The sequence below is a fragment of the Podarcis erhardii genome, assembly GCF_964252035.2.
Source record: "Podarcis erhardii genome assembly, chromosome: 2".
Lineage (NCBI taxonomy): Eukaryota > Metazoa > Chordata > Lepidosauria > Squamata > Lacertidae > Podarcis > Podarcis erhardii.
This window is the reverse complement of record NC_138498.1, coordinates 8,501,729-8,520,501: the sequence shown is the minus strand read 5'-3', so window position 1 is coordinate 8,520,501 and position 18,773 is coordinate 8,501,729. Positions and strand designations below refer to the sequence as shown.

General features: G+C 46.3%; 1 protein-coding gene across 1 annotated transcript; it reads right to left on the bottom strand.

Annotated features, from left to right (window-relative positions):
• Positions 1-2,035: 2,035 nt before the first annotated feature.
• On the bottom strand, positions 2,036-15,197 carry CYP27B1 (cytochrome P450 family 27 subfamily B member 1). The gene is made up of 10 exons (XM_081851651.1): positions 14,931-15,197; positions 11,657-11,847; positions 9,651-9,847; positions 8,329-8,529; positions 7,064-7,227; positions 6,168-6,334; positions 5,369-5,450; positions 4,105-4,302; positions 2,864-3,654; positions 2,036-2,506 (listed from the first exon to the last, which is right to left on the bottom strand). The coding sequence occupies exons 1-9, from the start codon at positions 15,132-15,134 to the stop codon at positions 3,541-3,543; spliced, it is 1,518 nt and encodes a 505-aa protein (XP_081707777.1). The 5' UTR covers positions 15,135-15,197; the 3' UTR covers positions 2,036-2,506; positions 2,864-3,540.
• Between the last annotated feature and the right edge of the window lie 3,576 nt (positions 15,198-18,773).

Sequence of the window (18,773 nt, the reverse complement as noted above, 5' to 3'; positions counted from 1 at the left end):
ATTATTTATTTATCCCAAGTCTTAACACTATGCTTCAGATGGTGCTATTTCCCCTTTATACAAGCCTTTCTTTTCCTGCCCCTGTTGCACTGCACTGCCTTGCCAGAGAGGGGTGGATACAGGAGGTGTGGCTCCACTGTCTGATATGGAGACAGTGACATAGCTGTCAACCGTCCCTTATTTGGCGGGAAAGTCCCTTATCCCAGCGCCACGTCCCGCTGCTGTCCCTTATTGATGGATGTCCCTTAAATTTCCTGGGTTTCAAAGGAAGCAGCTCCTCTCCCTCCCTGCCAGCCGGCCAGGGAGGAGGGAGGCTCCAACTGTGTTGCTTTGCTACCCGGCCCGCCCTCCTCCGGCCTCCTCTCACCAGCCTCGGCCCCCAGGAGCCCTTCCCCGCCGGGACTGGCGGGAGTCTCGGGCCCTTCCGCCGCCATCCTCCTCACGGCCGCCGAACTGAGCGTCTCTGCCTGGGGCCTCCCCTCTGCCCACTGCCGCCGCCGCTCCCACTAGACCGTACTGTGGCTGCACCACTGAAGGACCCGGATGAGATGGGCAGCCTGGCGCAGCCTATGAATTGCTGAGGAGCCTTGAGAGGAGAGCGAGGGCAACCATAGAGAAAGCAGTTCCGAGAGAGGAGGAGGAGGTAGAGGTGCGGGCAGGTGTTCCAAGGGCTAACCATAGCAGGGGAAAGCGGAGGAAGGACCGCAAGCGCTTCTCCCATAGATTTGTAGTGGTAGACTAGCATAGATGGTCTGATCTGCGGGTTTACTTTGGGCACTATTTCCCCCCCCCTTCCTCCCGCCCCACCTGATGGAACTGGGAGCTGCAGATGGAACACAAGAGAAAAGATACAGAACTGCAGCAGCATCTTCGTAGCTTGGATTTCGTTTTGCGCGAAAAGTGGTTGCTGCTTGTAGTTATTTAATTGCAGTGTTTCATCAGCTGGTGTCTTGAGCAGCAACCTCTGAAAACGAAGGGCTTAAAACCGGCGCTGCTCTCCAAAATTATCTGGTCCCTTTTAACTTCGTATTTCAGCTGGTTGCCGAAAATCCCTTATTTTGGCTGCTGATCCCTTATTTTCGAGGCTGCTGGTCCCTTATTTTCAAATCTGTAAGTTGACAGCTATGGGCAGTGATGGAGAGCAGCAATGCTGCAACCATTGGGTGGCTGGGTCTATCTGCCATTCACATTGACCCAGAGTGATGCTACAGTGTGGGGGGATTTAATGGTTTGTCAGAGCCAGCCTCCTGGCTCAGGGCAGGGGTCAGCTGTGGGTCCTGCTTGGGCACTGGGGCTTCAGCAACTGCCCAGGTTTCCTGGATGTGGGTGCCAGCCCTTCCGAGCCCTCTGTGGTGCATTTCCTTGGGGTTTAAAAATGGGCTCAGTTTGTCGGGTGCACTAACTTAGACAGACTTGGTATAACTACACTGTGAGTGGCTGCTCCATGGAACTCTGTAGGAGGAAAAAGCTTTTTGGCACACTGGTTAATAATAAGGTGTAGGAGAGAACCAGTCATGAGCTGTTTTGTAATGTTGGAACTCTTTTAGAATTACGTCTGCCACTTCAGTTTAACCATGATGGCTTTGCCATCTTGGGAGTTGCACTGTGTTGGGTGCGAGGAGTCAGTGACCCCCTATAACTCTCACAGCAGTTGCCCAGACCATAAGGATAAGGTGCTAGAAAGCAAATTTCAAGTTTCCAGACTAGATAATGCTCACCCAGCCATTACCAGAGAGCTAGTGTGGTGTCGAGTGTTGGAACTACGACCAGGGAAACCAGAGTTCAAATCCCTATTCAGCCGTGAAGCTCACTGGGTGATTGTGGGCCAGTAACTCCCTCTCAGCCTACCCTACCTTACAGGGATGTTGTGAAGTTACAATAGAGGAGAACAATGTATGCCACCTTGAGCACCGTGGAAGAAAGGTGGGATCAAAAGTGCAATCAATCAATCAATCAATCAATCAATCAATCAATCACAATCTCTCTGTTCCACAGTTTGGCGTTTCAGCTCAAAGTCACAGATAAGCAAGTCAGATTTTTTAAAAAACCAGTTCATGTTTATTATCCAAAGATAATAAATAACATTTAAACATAGCACCAAAGAAACAGCCTTTAAGGTAGACAGCTTTGGTTACAGGAACTGTTCTGATGCAGCTGTTTTTAAAATACAGAACATTTGTACACATAATTTATAGGTTATAAAAATATAAATATGTAGGGGAAGGGTATTAAATATAAATGATTATATTTAAAATACAAAAGATTAGCATAATAACAATATTAATAATAATAAATAATAAGGCTCTTAAATACATTCCTGTTCTCCATTCCCACAGCTCCAAACAGGGAAGATCTGTATAACTGCCTCAACTTCAGTGATTAAAAAACACACATATAATTTGAAATGAAGTTTGGCTTGCTTTTGGGGGTCTTTTCACACACCTGGGTGGGGATATAAATACTGTCCCTGCATCTAGAAACCAGCTTTTCCACCCTGAGAAGGAAACTAAATACAGTGGTGCCCCGCAAGACGAATGCCTCGCAAGACGGAAAACCCGCTAGACGAAAGGGTTTTCCGTTTTGGAGGTGCTTTGCAAAACGAATTTCCTATGGGCTTGCTTCGCAAGACAAAAATGTCTTGCGAGTTTTTCCGACTTTTTTCCCCTTTTCTCCCCCTTTTTCTAAGCCGCTAAGCCGCTTATCTGCTTATCCGCTAAGCCGCTAAGCCGCTAAAAGCCACTAAAAGCCGCTAAGCCGCTAATAGCGCTAATCCACTAAGCCGTCAATGGGCTTGCTTCGCAAGACGAAAAAACCGCTAGACGAAGAGAATTGCGAAACAGATTCTTTTCGTCTTGCGAGGCACCACTGTATCACTTTCAAGATACAAGCGAGAGATAACCTGGGTCACTGCATTCTGACAGTGATCCAACACTAATCTAATATGGACAATTTGCATATGCCAATGGCACCTAATGGACAATGTTGCGGTGGAGAAGATGCAAAAACTCCACCCGTATCACTTCTTTTTTGGATGGCCTTCCTTGAGGTTGCTGTCACGGAGCATTGGGGACGCACACATGAACTCACAGTTGCACAGATATCACATTGGCAGTTTGGTATACAGTACAGTCACACCTGCCACTGGGTTTCTGGACTCCTTGCTTTCCATCCTTGATTTCCCGAAAGTTCTGGGAACTATCAAATGGAGTGAGAAAAGCAGGTACGTTTCAGAGCAAAACTGCTCTTCCTACAGTTCCCCTCTGTTTAAGTGCACATTGATACTCTACATAATGTGCTGGGAAACTCTGGCTCTGGAGAAACCATCTTTAGCAAGTCCTGGAATTGGACCTCCAAGACACAGCAGAGGGTGCCACTTAAGAGAGGAAACACCAGTGGCCCCTTTGGCTGACCTCAGTCAATGTCATTGCTCTACAGCCCTTCTTCAAGCAGACTCCAGAAGATTAGCTTTGTCACACCCAGCCTCAAGGTCTAGTGTGCTTTGATGGGAAGCCCAGCATCAACAGTTCTGCTATGTCCTGATTAGCGGCTCAGAAATTGCAGATTGATTTCCTTCTCTGGAACCAGCAGAGTGCGTGTCATGGGTCTCACGATGTGGCCTTCTTGTTCTGGCTTCACTTCAAAATGCATCAGGATCTGCAAGACAAGAGGAGCGATGGCTTGTTAGCAGGGCAGCTACTGAACAAGGAGCAGCAAGGCATAAAACGAAGATGTCATCTTGGAGAAAAGCCAAAGGAGATGCTCAAGGAGCTTGCCCAGAGGAGAGCAAGAGAGACAAGATCTGAATGCATTCACTTTCCACTGGGATTCAGGAAATCTTGCAAATCTAGGCCCACTAGATCTGGCTCCTGCCAAACTTCTACCTGACTGTGCTGGTCCCTTTAAGAAGGACCAGGATCAGCAAGAGGGATGGTGGTGTAAAAGCTGGCAGAAGGTGGATGCAACCTCTTGTCCCTCCAAGAACAGGGCTTTTGGGATAAACCCACCCACTGTGTCTCAGTTCCATAAGATGAAAACAGCCCCTTAGGGTCATCCACATTTTCTCCATCAGTATTGATCTAGGGTTTTCTCCTTGCAGACACTCACCCTAGACAAGGCGAGATACACTTCCAGCTCTGCAATGCGTCGTCCAATGCAACTGCGCTTGCCGAAGCCGAAGGGGATAGAGGCGTACGGGTGGTGAGCGTCGTCCTTTCGCAGCCATCGCTCCGGCTCGAATGAGTTGGGATTGGAGAAGTACTTCGCGTCACGTGACGTAGCATAATGGCAGAGGGTGATCAAGGTCTGAAAGAGCAGGGAAAGGGAACATCATGAGGAAAACAGCCCAGGGACCCTAAGTTCAGAGTGCACATGGCCAAAAGACCCATCCCTAAGAAGGATGCCTTCATAGCTTCATCCTGGTCCTCCTTCAACGGCTTCCTCTCTTTCTTATTTGAAGAGCAAAGCTTTCACGCTGCAGCCTTAACCTCATTCTGCCTGCATCACTACTGCCATTCCTCTTTCTCCTGCACTAGTTCTTCCCTCCTGCAAGGAACCCTTTGCACGTGCATCAGTTTGCTGAAGGTACCTATGTGCCTGAGATGTTGCAAGGGGATGCTGAGAAGCATTTTTTTTTAAAGGATGCATATTCCATTCACTTGGGTTGACCGGCCAGGCTTGCTTTTAAGACTTCTTCAGGACCCTGCACAGACTGAGTGCACGTCCAACACTTCCAAGCAATGACCACACATGTGTTTTCTTGGCCAGATATTGTGGGCGTTGGGATTTTCTACTCCAGGATTTGCAGCAGTTCTCTGCCTGCAGCATTGCTGACCTAAAGGAGCAGTTGCACATCATAGGCCAGAGGAGCATTGTGTAGGATGAAGCAGAAGACAAGGCAATTCCGCCTGCCAGGGCCATCTGCTCACCACCAACCTATGTGGCTGAGGACCACAGTGTGCCAGAAGCAGATGCACTGCAGAGCCAGAATGCTCCAGAGGACTCAAGCAAGGAAGCCAAGCTACACTTCCCAGGCTTGCTTCCTTTATGATCAAAGGAACATGCCTTCTACCAAGTCTTGATGCTGGTCCAGTCAGCTCAGCATTGTCTACATCTACTGGCAGTGGCTATCCAGAATTTCAGACACACGTCTTGGCTGGCCGTTCTTGGAGCTGCTGGGGCATTGAACCTGTGACCTTCTGCGTACAAAGCAAGTACTCTGCCACTGAGCTACAGCCCTTTAGGAGCCATGCATATCCCAAAATGGATGCTGCCTTCTTAAAGCTACTGCTTCTCTTTAGCTCCACCCAGAGAATGATGGCTACCATCCATCCCCATCCCCTCTTTGCATCCAATTTTGTAACACGCTCACCTTTTTGGGGATCAGATAGTCTCCCACTTGGATGTCTCTGTCTGAGATGACGCGTGCATTGCCAGGAATCACAGGGTACAACCTGGAGGGGAAAACAGAGCAGCCAACGTGAATATAAAGGAATTGATTCCCCACAACGTGTCGCAATGTTTACTCAGCTCCCTAACCTTTTCCTCTTTGAGTGCAAATCTCCCAGCTGGCTGACTATGCAGCTGCAGCTGTTGCAGCCCAAAGGAAGCACCCGATTTTCTTACTTATAATAATAATATTTTATTTATATCCCGCCCTCCCCAGCCAAAGCCGGGCTCAGAGCAGCTAACAACAGTAAAAATACTTATGTGCACAGAGCTTGAAAAGTGCAGCAGATAAGTTTAAATCTTCCTGGCTTTAAGGATCATCAGGATGAATGCTAGTGGCCAAATCACAGGGAATCTGCCTCCTTTTCCTATACAGCTGCCTAAGGCTCCATCCTTGGTCCTCACCTGAATGCCAGCTTCAATGCAACTTTTAAAAGGATTAGACTGACTTTTCTCAACCTGGTGCTCTGTTGATGTTGTTGGCAATAGAGCTTCCAACAGTTCCAGCCAGCATGGCCAATGTCATAGAATAATAGAGCTGGAAGGGACCCCATGGTCATCTAGTCCCAACCCCCTGTACTGCAGGAATCTCAGGATAAGGTTGGTGGGATAGTGGTCTTCTAGGCAATGGCAGACCTGGTCACATTTTATGCTTCCCCCAGCAACCTCAGCAAGCAACTTCCCCATGTACTCTCCCATCCGTTCCCAAAAATGGGGCTCACCTCAGCGCCTCCTTCACCACCGCCTTCAGCAAGGGCATTTGGGCTACATCGGCTGCCGTTGGGATGGGACTGCCCTTCATCACTGCTGCAATTTCTTTGTGGAGGGCTGTTTGCACCTCCGGGTGACGGGACAACTCATACAGGCTCCAGGACAAAGTGCTTGAGATCTGCAGGGATAGAGACCAGGGCAGGGTTCATCATTAGGCTATTAGGAGTAGGACCCCAGTCAGAATGGGATTTCTGCAGCAGAGTTATTCCTCCTTTGCATGGCAGAAGAGTAAATATTAGCAGGGCAATCCTATACGTGCCTACTCAGAAGTTAGGGGATATAGGGTTCTTGTTCTGCCAATCGCATTGCACAGAACAGCCAAGATGTTACGCTGCAATTATGACCAATTAAGAGAAAGGGAGTGTTTCTAGCCTTCACTCCAAGAGAGAGAAAGAGGTGTGTGCAGCGTCCCATGCCCCAGAACCAGGAAATTTACTTTGTATTTGCATAGAGGTGTTCTTTTAAAACAAAAACAAAAACCCAACTACTTCATATTCTAGGGCTAGGCCTTGGCACAGAAGTTCCGGGCTCAAATTAAGCTCCACCGAATAGCTGTAAAATTGCCCTCCTGCAAGAGGAGATACAAAGAGGCACAAAGGCCAAAGAAAATCCTCAAACTAGGGGTCAGTACATAGGATTCCATGGCGTGGCACGGATAACCAGAGCGGGTTATCAGAAGCCGCTGTCTGTCTCACGGGAAAGCACAGCATGCCAACCAGCGGCTACCAGGGCCTTCTGCTATTTTTCCATCTCAGAGACCTATTTCACTTAGTGCCCGATTGTGTGAGGGGGGGGGGGCCTGCTCCTGTGAGAAGCACTTCCCCCCAGTGTCTTCCAAAAGGCTTACCGTGTCCACACCAGCCAGCAGAAGCTCAGTCACGTTCCCATAGATGGATTTCATGGACAGCTTCTCCTGTGCCAGGTAGTAAGTCAGGTATTTTCCTTCCACCTTCTCCCCCCGTGAGATTTTCTCCGAAACTTCAGCCATCCGCTTGTCAATGTGCCCTTTGGCTGGAAAGGAATTGGCACGAGATGAGCACTTGCTCTCCAGGGAGAGCCGCCAAGCAAGGCATTCAGTCAGCCGCCGCGGACATGTCAGCCTGGGCCAATTGCTTCTTGCAGGAAGACAGCTCAAACAGTTATTTCAGGGGCTTACAGGCTGCCCTGTCTTTGAATTCTCATGGCATTGCTATCTAGACAGGAGAGCTGCTGCATGATCTAGCCGCAAGGAGGCTAAATGGCTGGTTATGCATGGGTCACATCCTCATCACATGTTTAAAGCACTTTAACAGTCGTGGCTTCTCCCCCAGAAGTGAATCTAGTGGTTTGCTTTTGCCAGTGGCATCAGTACTAATGCATTTCTGGAAAAAGGTTGCTATTAAAGCTGGATCCTATCAATATCTAGAAAACCCTATAAAAATATTCCTTTTACGAAGGCCTTCTCTGCCATATAATTATTGGTAAGTGTTGCAGGCGGCTTTCTTGGTCCTGCTATTAAAACCTACGTTGATTACCGTATTTTTTGCTCTATAAGACTCACTTTTTCCCTCCTAAAAAGTAAGGGGAAATGTGTGTGTGTGTGTGTGTGTGTGTGTGTCTTATGGAGGCTGCACAGCTATCCCAGAATGCAGGCTGCACAGCTATCCCAGAAGCCAGAACAGCAAAAGGGATCACTGCTATCGCTGCACAGCGATCCCCCTTGCTGTTCTGGCTTCTGGGATTCAGAATATTTTTTTCCTTGTTTTCCTCCTCCAAAAACTAGGTGCGTCTTGTGGTCTGGTGCGTCTTATAGAGCGAAAAATACAGTAATCTTTTCTTTCTTTCCAGAATTGGAACGGTGGTTGCATCAGTTTTAAACCACCCTTCAGAGCCATATGGAATCAAGCAGCACATATATTTAACCTGCAGTCTCCAAACACAACAAAAACTGTGCAACTTCTTGCAGGAGGGAGAAATAACCCCAACACAGACACACACAGGTGCAGTGAGAATGAAATGCAACGATTTATGCCAAGCTTGCTTAGTGAGCGACAGAGATTCTGATTGGTGCTAGAACAACAGGCCACTTAGCTCCTCTTCAAGGTGCTGACAAGCTCTGGTGGGAACACTCACCAAATTCAAACATATAGTCCCAGGATTCACAGAACTTCTGCCACGGCTTGGGAAAGATGCGATGTAAGACCTTGGGCATTGCCATCGTCAGCAGAGTCATGATGAACATGGTGTTGATGGAGCTAATGAAGTTCTCCGTTTCCTGGGGGACTTTGGGCTCCAGGCAACCAATTCGGGACTCAAAGAGGACGGAAGAGATGCCTAGAACAAAAGCAATTAAATCGATTAAGCCACGAGAGGAGATGCTATCTGGCCTGGCTCCTTTTGCTGCTTTGCCCAACTATGTGGATGTGACTTTCAGAGGGAATGTAATAAACATCTGCTGCAATAGGGATGGGGAACATGTGGCCACACTGCACATTGTTGGACTCCAGCTCCTATCATCGCTAACCATTGGTCCTGCTGGTTGGGGCTGATGGGAGTTTGAGTCCAGCATCATCTACAGGGGCCACAGATTTCCCCAGCTCGTCAACAACACTTCAACAACTTGAGTCAGACCAAGATATGGATCTTTCACAATACCTGTTTGGCACATCCATGGTGAATGACAGGTGTGTGGGGGTGGGGGAGAACTCTTTTAATATATCCATATAAGAACAGTTAAATATTGTGAAAGTGTTGGTGGAGCAGCTCCCTGGTCAACCCAAAAAATTCTCAGAATTCTATTAAAAGATCTGGATTTTGCTATTCATGCAAACTAAGCCAATTCAGTTACACCTTTCATAACTGTTTCCACTAGATAGGAGAAAGATCAATTAACTATGTAAAGCACGATAATCCCAGCTCCTGGCTCTAGTAAATCCTCCTTCACAAAACTTCGCACTTTGGCTTCTGTTTTCAGGTCCATCTTTACAGCCACAAGGGCTAAAAACTTAGAATTTGTTGTCATTTAAGAAACAAAAATGAAAGCCGAGATTTTTCTTTAAAAGGATGCCGGAGGATTCTGCACTCAGTGCCAGTTCCTGCAGAACACATTGTTCTGGCTTATGGTACGAAAGGAATTTGGAAGTAGGGACACCAGGAGAGTTTCTGAGGTTTTGTGAAGTGGCAAATGCAGCTTTGCAGGAGCAGAGTTGAATGAGGCACTGCAGGAAACGGGCTGGGGAGAAAGGTGTTCCTGACATAATCTCACTGAATTATCACCCTGTCCTAAAACAAAAAAAATTCCCAAACAAATGCTCAAAATGACCACCTTAGCTGTCACAACAAGAACAAAAGATGAATCCCGGCTTCCCCCGATGCTTAAATGTCAAACCGATATAACTCTGGGCTACGCGGTTTACTAGGGTGGCACACACAAATGCGGTAAACAAAACACATACCTTCCAATCCAAACTTGTAAAATTCGTCAGCCACATTCTTGACCACATGCTGATCGTGGAAACTCCGCTGGTGCTCCAGCCGTCGGATCAGATCACCGACCACATCGTTCAGAGTGCCAGTGTAGGACTCCACTTCTTTGGGTTTCAGCATATGCTTCCCAAGGAGGCTGCGAGTTTTCTGCCACTCCTCGCCTTCCCTGCATGGAAGAGAGAGGCCTCCGTTAGCTCCCTGGGCAGGAGACATGTCCAAACCCCATGCATGGGGCAGCCACAAGCACCTCAAAACAAGGGACCCCAAGTCCTCAGCGTTGGGGATCTAAGCATGTTCCCTGCACAAGGGAAGGATAAAAGTCCCGCTGAAATTGATGAGCGGTGCTTCGAAAGAGGAAAACTGCCAGTGGCTTTGTTCTTCCGCTTCTCCTCATTACTCACATCCTGTGTCTAAACTGCAGAAGAAGCAGCCCAGCTGATGAGAAAACGCCCACCAAGGGGAGCCTTGAGTCATAGCTTGCTCTAGCTATTTCTCACTCCCAGGTGGCACTTTTGTGCAAGCCCCGGAAGTATCCTGCAGTTCCTGCCTGACACATTTCCGGGAAATAAAAAAACCGCAAGAGCGAGGAACAGGAAACCGCAGCGAGCAGGGTTGCAAAAAACGGACGGAAGGTGGGGAAGGGGGACCCCCTTTTTTCTGTTTACCACACAGTAGGAAAGGCAAGCTCAGAATCTGGAGTTAAAAGCTCCCGAAGGAGCAGTACAAAACCCAAGCAAAGCAATAACGGAGAGAGCTTCTGTGAAACTGCTGATAAGAGTCAGGCCAGGGATTGTTGCTCATGGAGCAGCTTGCAAACATTGCAGCTCTTTCCTTGGAAAGTGGTACTTTGAAGAGGGACTCTTCCCCCCATCCCAGCTTTATGGTGATGATGAAGCGCCAGGAGCTCTGGCCCGTTTGTCCAGCTGTCCAACCCCTCGGCCCAAACTCTTACCACAGTGGCAGACAAGTGGCAAGCCTGCCACCTGTCTAGAGCATGGGGGAATGTCACTCTGGTGCATGCGAGAACATAAACAGGCCTGCCCTGACCAATCTTCACCTCAGATATGGAGCAGTCCACAAGGTAGCACTAGGCAAGACAAGTCAAGCTAGAGTTGCAGGTATTAATCCCTTGAGCTGAAATGTCAGGCCATTAGCATCCTTCTCAAGGACTCCAGGGGACACAGGTGCCCTCTCCTGGCAAGTATCATTGGGTTCTATCTACTTCCTCAGCTCCAGCCAATGTCTCACAGGAGACCCGGCAATCCTGTAGACCTGCACACCAAGACCTTAATTCTCTGGTTTAGGATTGCCAGATGTCTCTGCTGTAGGCTGTCCACCCTGTAAAAGCTGTGGCTCTCGAGATGTTGCTAGACCAGATCTCCCATCACACCTAACTACGTTGGCTGGGGGAGATCAGAGCTGTATTTTCACAGGTTTCCCCTCCCCTGTTGTGTAAGAGTCAGGTGGTTGCTACTTCATTCATCGGAGAAGGGTGCCAAATACTGTATAGGACAGGGAGAGCAATAAATGGACGTTACATGCAACTCCTTTAAGATGAGCAGCTTACACACTGTGTGTAGGTGGTAGATTATGTAACTGCTTACTGTGGGGACTTTCATAAATTTTCATGGCACAGGAACTGAAAACCATGTCGGATCCCACACTGTTTCGCAGGCTCTCAATTCTATCCAGCAGCCCATGGGAAACGGTAGGGTCTCAGGATCGCTCCCAAAATGGCCTCCACGTCACATGGCTCCATGTAACAAAGATCATCTTGAATGTATTCCAGACAAGACTAGAGAGAGCTGCTGAATGGGCTTCACAAACCCCACACCAGCGTGCAAATTCCGAATTGTCATGGTATAAAGAAAGAGGATAAAAAGGATTCTCTTTTGACTAGACAATGAAATCTTTCTCCTGCAACATCTGTCCCCCTCAGCCCCATGTGTAGAGAGAGAGAAGAATTAACACTTACGCAGTAAGGAGCCCATACGCATGGCCTCGACACTCCCGATAATCCTTCCAGGAGGAGATGGCGGAGCGAATGGGGTGTTTGCCCTCTTGCCGTAACACCTGCTCAATCAGGCTGGGATCTGCAACGTGGACCGTCAAGATGGGTCCAAAGCTCGCCTTCCACATTGGGCCATACTTGGCTTTGCCTTCGATCTAGGACAGAAGCAGGAGGAAAACTTATTAGATAACACAGAACGCTCTAGGAGGGTTCCGCAAGAGGAGAGGTCTAGTTCCCTCCATGCTTACTATGGTCCATGCACACACGTTTTTAATTTCACCTGCTGGATTGCTTCCAATCTTACATAGAAAGAAGATTGCAGGTGGGGTTACCACCTGCATGGTTCTTGTTCTGAACTGCATCAGTCTTTTAAAACAGCTGCATGAAAGGCACATATTCAACAGGTGAAGCTTTGCACAATACCATGTTCCCATACTAGGAAGGCTTTGAGCACTGAATTTCAGTCCCCTCATACCAGAGCAGAGAAGCAGTATTGGTGGGGGGAGGGATATTGTTTTGTTTTAACTATTGATTTGAGCTTTTATCCTGTGTTTTTATCTTGTGAACTGTCCTGAGATCTTCAGGTGAAGGGTGGTACAGAAATGGAATTAATTAATTAATTGAGATAGGCTTCCTTGCAGGGTGAGAGTTAAGAGATCTCATTCAGCCCTTGCACAGTGCACTGGCTCTCTGGCAAAAACAGTATGATGTTTATGGCCATATAGAGCAGTTGTGGTGATCAGCTGACCTACAAACGGAATTGCGTTTCCGTGATTCCATCACTGAGAAGTGGGTGCCTTTTCTGGGGGTGTGGGTGGGACAGGAAGCTCTGTTGCAAGAACCCCACATCATAGAAACTGCCACAAGAAATCTCACTCTGCCATCCTGGCATAGCTCTGGGGCTGGAGCCAGATACAGTAAGCTAAATGAATGATTCATTGCCTTAATTAGGTTTGGGAGGGGCCTGTTTCAAACAGAAGCTTTCAGTCTCACTCACGGTTCCAACCATCACACCTGATACAGCCCAAAGGGGAAGTTATTCATTGCTGAGTTACGTTTCAGCAATAAACAAAAATAAAAGCAACCTTTCATTTACATAGTACTTTCACATGCAAATTGTGCTTTACAAGCTGTATCACGCTCATCCTCACAACAGAACACTATCCAGGGAAAAGTTCAACACTTTCAAGCGCCACCGATATGGAAGGAAATTACTGAACAACCCTGTACATGCCTACTCTGAAACTGAGTTCATGGAGCTTACTTTGAGCACTAAAGAAAGCAGCAAGCAGCAGGACAAGAAGAAGTGAGGATTAGCCCCTCATTATGTAATTGCAGTCTTAAACACCTGCCTTACTCTCCCTTTCAATGGGATTTTGTGTGCATAAGACTACATTGGATCACAGATTAGACTTTGGCAAACTTAAATTAGACTGATCTCTCTTGGAGCGGGGAAGGAAATAAGGTGGGATTTTGTATTTCTTTTCCTTTTTTGTAATTGTTGTTATATATTGGGAATCTATAAAACTATGTTTATTAGAAGGGGAAAGAAGGGGAAAGACTACATTGGAGTAAGTCCCAATAACTCAGTGGGACTAACTTCTGAGTAAACATAACTGCTTCGGATTGCCGCCCAAGTTACTTTCTCTACGCCTAAATTCCCACAAAGGTCTGTTGAACTATACATTCCTGTTCATGTTGAATGTAAAGTATAAAACTATCGACAAAGTTGGAAGGCAAGCAAGTTTTGGAAGTACAAGGCACGGAAATTGTCACCAGATTAGTGAACCAGCCAATTAAGATTTGTCCTCAGCTTCAAGCAATTCTCTCACTTTCAGGACGTGTGTGAGCAAGTGAAGGCTAATATAATGATCATTTTTAGTTTTTTAAAAAGGTTTTAACATTCTTGTCAAGATGACTAAATCACACAACATTTGTTACGCTCGTTCCACACATGCAGTCAAAGCAAGCATTATGGGTTAAACTGCCTCCATTTATACACATCGCTGCAGAAGTGTGGGCTTTAAACACACAGAGATGGTATTTAAGGGTTTACAATTGGTTTACACTGCAAAGCAAAAAAAGAACGAAACACCTAGAGTTGTGTCAACCTGCCTTACTGCCAAGCTTTCACAGGGCTGTGTTGACAAGCAAGCCAAGGAATGGAAAGCTTAGTCTACATTATTTAAATAGCTTTTTACAAGCCTGGCTGGAGACGAGTGGTGTTCATCGGAAATGTTAAGTTTACCTGAGGGAAGATCCTTGTACCTCGCTTTATTCTCCTTGCAGGGCATGTGTTTAAATTGCATAAACAACGTAAAACAAAATATGCTCCCATTCAGTAGGGATGGGAAATTGGGGGTTCTCCATACGCTATCGGACTACAACTCCCATCATCCCTAGCCACATACTATGCTGGCTGATGTTGGTGAGAGTTAGAATCCAGAAACATCTGGAGGGCTGCAGGTTTCCCATCCCTGACATCCCTGGGAAACTTTTTAATGTTTGCAGTGCCTTGTTCTCGTCACTTTTGGAACGAAATTTCCAGTGCTCATTGAAGATATAGTTATAGATGTAGATACAGATATATAGATACAGTCAGGATTTTCAACAGATTTGTTGGAGTGTTCTTTATCAGAATCTCCTGGAATTTTTTAAGGCATTGAACTTAACTTTGAGGCTCACTTTCTCCTTAGTCTCCAGGATGAAAAATATCTGGTTACCTCACCACATTCAAGCATACAAACTTTTTGATGGAGCCAAGGTAACAGAGAAATAAAAACTGGGGTACCATCAGTTTTTGAACTATTTTTAAGGAAATTTGCCAAAATCTACACTTCCAACATGCAGTATGTGTGTGCTTCAATGAATCAAAGTTTGCACATACAGTAATGTTATTCCATTCCACAGAGGAAGATTTCTGTGAAACTCAAAAGCTTGCAGAATTCTACAGCCCCACCATCTGATTCAAGAGACACTTCGAACTAAAGAAAAAGAAAAACCTGACTTCTCCTCCTACCCTTTGAAACCAAACCAGTCCACTATTAAATTTAAGTAGATGTGACTAGGAAAGTTTTCAAGCCTCAAAGCACTAAGAGGAAGAACTTAGCGACCGTTTTAATGTGCCTTTCCTGCCATAAACATACGATCCTAGAGAAATCAATGGCAAAAAAGAAGAAGGAAAAAGTGGGGGAGAGGATATTCAACGCCCTTTCCTTTTACGCTGGTAAAAGCTTACCTGGAGTTCGTGCAGCCGTGACAGCCCCTTTTTGCAGAAGAGGTCGCTGAAGAAACTCAGAGCGCTGGGTCCTGGCATCTCGTCCAGGGTCTTGTGGCTTTTGATCACCCTGACCGGAGCTTTGAGGACAGGATCAGCCCAAATCTCAGGGAAGCATCGCGCTAGCAAGGATGCCCTGCCGGCCAGCTTGAGCGTCTGAGGCATCTTTGCTCTCCAAAGCCGAAATACTTCGAGAGTTGGTTGCCGGTGGCGAAGTTCTGTTGGAGGAGCATCTTGGGGCGCCTTCTATTTATGGAGAAAACATGTGGAAGCCGGCAGGACACGCCCCTGCCATGCCTCATACCTTGGTCCCCGCCCCGATTCTTGGTCCTCATCCTGCCGCAGGGTGCCAAGGGTGGCCAATCAGGGCGCGTGGGAGGGGATGGCGTCCCGTGCGCTTTTGCAAGAGTCGGGCAGGCGCGCGCGCTGAACTGGAGAGGGCGCGCCAGATCTGCGGCTCCTCGACCCTGCAAAAGAGTCATTGCGCCTGGTTTTAAGGGTACAATACATATGTATAACATTTTAATCCTGCATTTCCACTGTATCATAAATTATGAAGATGATGTGTTGAATAGTAGAAATGGGCAACATTTGCCTTTGGTTTTTTTATTTGAATCTCTGAGAGGAAGTGCATTTTTCATTTTCTCTGTTTCTGAGTGATTTCTGATTTAATATGGTTGCAAGTTGATGATCTGATGGCAATCTAGTTGGTTTTCATCCTTGTAAACTACCCAAAGACCTTTGGGTAGAAGGCAGCCTAGAAGTTACATGGATGCAGAAAGTAAAACAAAAAGCAGATCCCTGCCCTGCCAAGTTTAGAATCTAAATTTTTGGTGGGGAGGCAACAGAGGAAAGAATCAGTGATGCCTTGAAGGAAGGGCTGGGGGGGCAGAAGTCCAGGATCTGACTCAGCCAAATGTGCAAAAGGTCTCCCAAGCGGAGCAGGGATGGTTTAGCACATTTCAAAATAAGGCACATGAACATCCAATGGGCTTTTTGGGGGTGAGGGGAGGAGAACAAGACCATTAAATTCAATTACCTAACAGCACCACTGCAGGGAAAGGTCTCCTGTAGGGCTCACGGAACAACTCATGAGAGCTCCTAGTTCTGGAGAATTCACATGGATTTGTAAGACTGAGCACTGAACTGCTTCCCATATGTATGTATGGGTGCGCCAAAAACACAAGGCGTTTTCTTCAGAATTGACGTCAAGCGCTTGCCCAAATGTTCCAGAGAAATCCAACCAACGTCATCACTGCGCTGTTGGTTCCACTGTTTTTCCTGTTGTCCTCTCATCACCTGCTTTGAGGCCAGTCCCCCCCCAATTCAGTGCCGTTGCAGCACCAGCAATCGGCTGAGGCTGCCATTGACAGAGCAAGACTGCTTGCACACATGTCGTTCCGGTGGGCTTTCCCGAAGCATGATCTGGGAGGGGGGCCATACCCAGCTTTGTTGCCCCTCCTTGCCGGTGCGCCTCCCTGTCTCTCTGGGACATTGCGCCGTGTGGAGCCAAAGGTAAGTGAATGCGCAGGTGAGGAGGAGATGAACATTTTTTCCCCAGGGGCCATGGTGGGGAACTTCCGGCCCATGGGCCCAATTTGTCCCACCTGGTGTCCTCATTTGGCACATGGAGCCATTTATCAAAATCCGCACCCACCTGCCCCACACACCTAATGCCATTTGTGGGCAAGTAGAGACGTAGTCAGATAAGGATCTGGCCCACTGGGCCAAAACAGTTCCTCACACCTGCAAGGGCCTCTCAGAACCTGCAAGTGGTATTGCCAGAGAGGAAAGGTACTAAACATGATCGATGGTTACAGGTAAATTACTCAAAACAAGATTTTTAAAAAAATCTTCAGTACTTCTGAGGGTGTGTGCACACGTAATTTGTTAATGTACAGTGGTACCTCGGGTTAAGTACTTAATTCGTTCTGGAGGTCCATTCCTAACCTGAAACTGTTCTTAACCTGAAGCACCACTTTAGCTAATAGGGCCTCCCACTGCCACCGCACCGCCGGAGTATGATTTCTGTTCTCATCCTGAAGCAAAGTTCTTAACCTGAGGTAATATTTCTGGGTTAGCGGAATCTGTAACCTGAAGCATATGTAACCTGAAGCGTATGTAACCCAAGGTACCACTGTATTCATGTACAGTGTGTGTGTGTGTGTGTGTGTGTGTGTGTGTGTGTGTGTTTAATTAAAACATATACCTTAATAATAATGATAACTTATCGTTACATTTATTAGTTGCTTTTCTCATAAAATTGACCCAAAGCAACTTACAAAAATAATATAAATGCTAAAACCAATTGCTACAACCGATACAAGCCTAACAAGGCATCTATATTGTATAAGGCATCTCTTGCAGTTATATGAGCTACTAGGAACTGCCAACCCTTCTTTTCAAAGGAGGCAGAAGGCAATTCACAGAGTGTCTTGCTAAGCTGCTGTATGAACCCTCTCTCCCGCTCTGTTAACCCTCACCGCAAGTGTGTTTAACAGAGTGTGGAGGCTTACTGAACCACTGTATGAAGTACCTTCCTCTCTCCGTTAGACCTCACTACAGTGCTTCCCACTTTGCTAAATGGCTCACCTGGGCCACCTGCCGCTGCGTTGTTCCAAGGGCCTGCTATATGCTACACTGCAGCTGGCGGGGTTGCCTATTGGCGGTCACACCAACTGCAGAGTGACGACAGCCTTACATTTTTATGTGCATAGGAAGATATATGCTAATATATCATTATAACACATTATATATATGTTATAATAATATACTATAATGAATATACATAAACTCAAAGTGTTGAAGTAAATTAATATGTGGAGGACCCAATGCTCCAGTGTTTGCTTTCCCCTTTCCGTTTCTGTTTGTATTGCATCTATAAGATTGTGAGCTTGGAAGCAGGGCTTGTGTTATCTTTTAATACCTCTGCTGGGCTTAGAAAATGTGAGCACATGACCTCAGATTAGGGGCATGCATTAGTGTTACCTTTTGAATGTTAGGTTTTGATTTTCAAAAAAATCTTTGTGCTAAAATTGATTGCAAAGGAATGAAGATTTACACTTTTATTCTAGCGCTTTATCTTATATATATATATATACACACAATTTTGTTTAGGACTGGACTCCCCAGATAAACAGAATCATGCTGGTTTCAGTCTGCTGAAGAGGTTGCACAATCGAATGAAATCATTCTATAATTTCACCACACTGAAGTTTTCACATATAGAAAGGAGATAACAGGATGCATCTGATGTGAGTCATACTCAGGGTAAACCCATTGAAATTAATGGAGATGACTAACTTAGGTCCATTCATTTCAATGAGTCTACTCTGAGTAGAATTTAGCTGGCCACAGCCCACCATTTGTGACTCAGTGATGTGCTTTTTACTACTAACGGTCAGAAATCCTATCTAAATTTGTACTAATAATACTTGGAAATTTTAAAAAAGACTCAAGTTAGCCTATGTGTAATTGTTTACAATTACAAATGTGTAATTGATTTTGACTTATTCGCATCCCTCATTCTTGATGACTCCTGCAACCCACAAAGTCTGTATATTGCATTATTTGCTGCTTTCCTGGATTAACAATGTGTTGTAAAATGCCTTTGTTTAAACTGGGGATTAACCATTCTAATTTTGCCTTATTTATATCATTATTAGCCAGCTTGAGGTATTTGGTGATGAAGTGAGAACAAATTTCCAGAAACTAAATAAATGCGTACTGTGTTGGGGCACTGTGTAGTAATTTGCGGCCACTTCCATTTCATACCATTTCAGACGCATTGTTTAGAAAACGTCT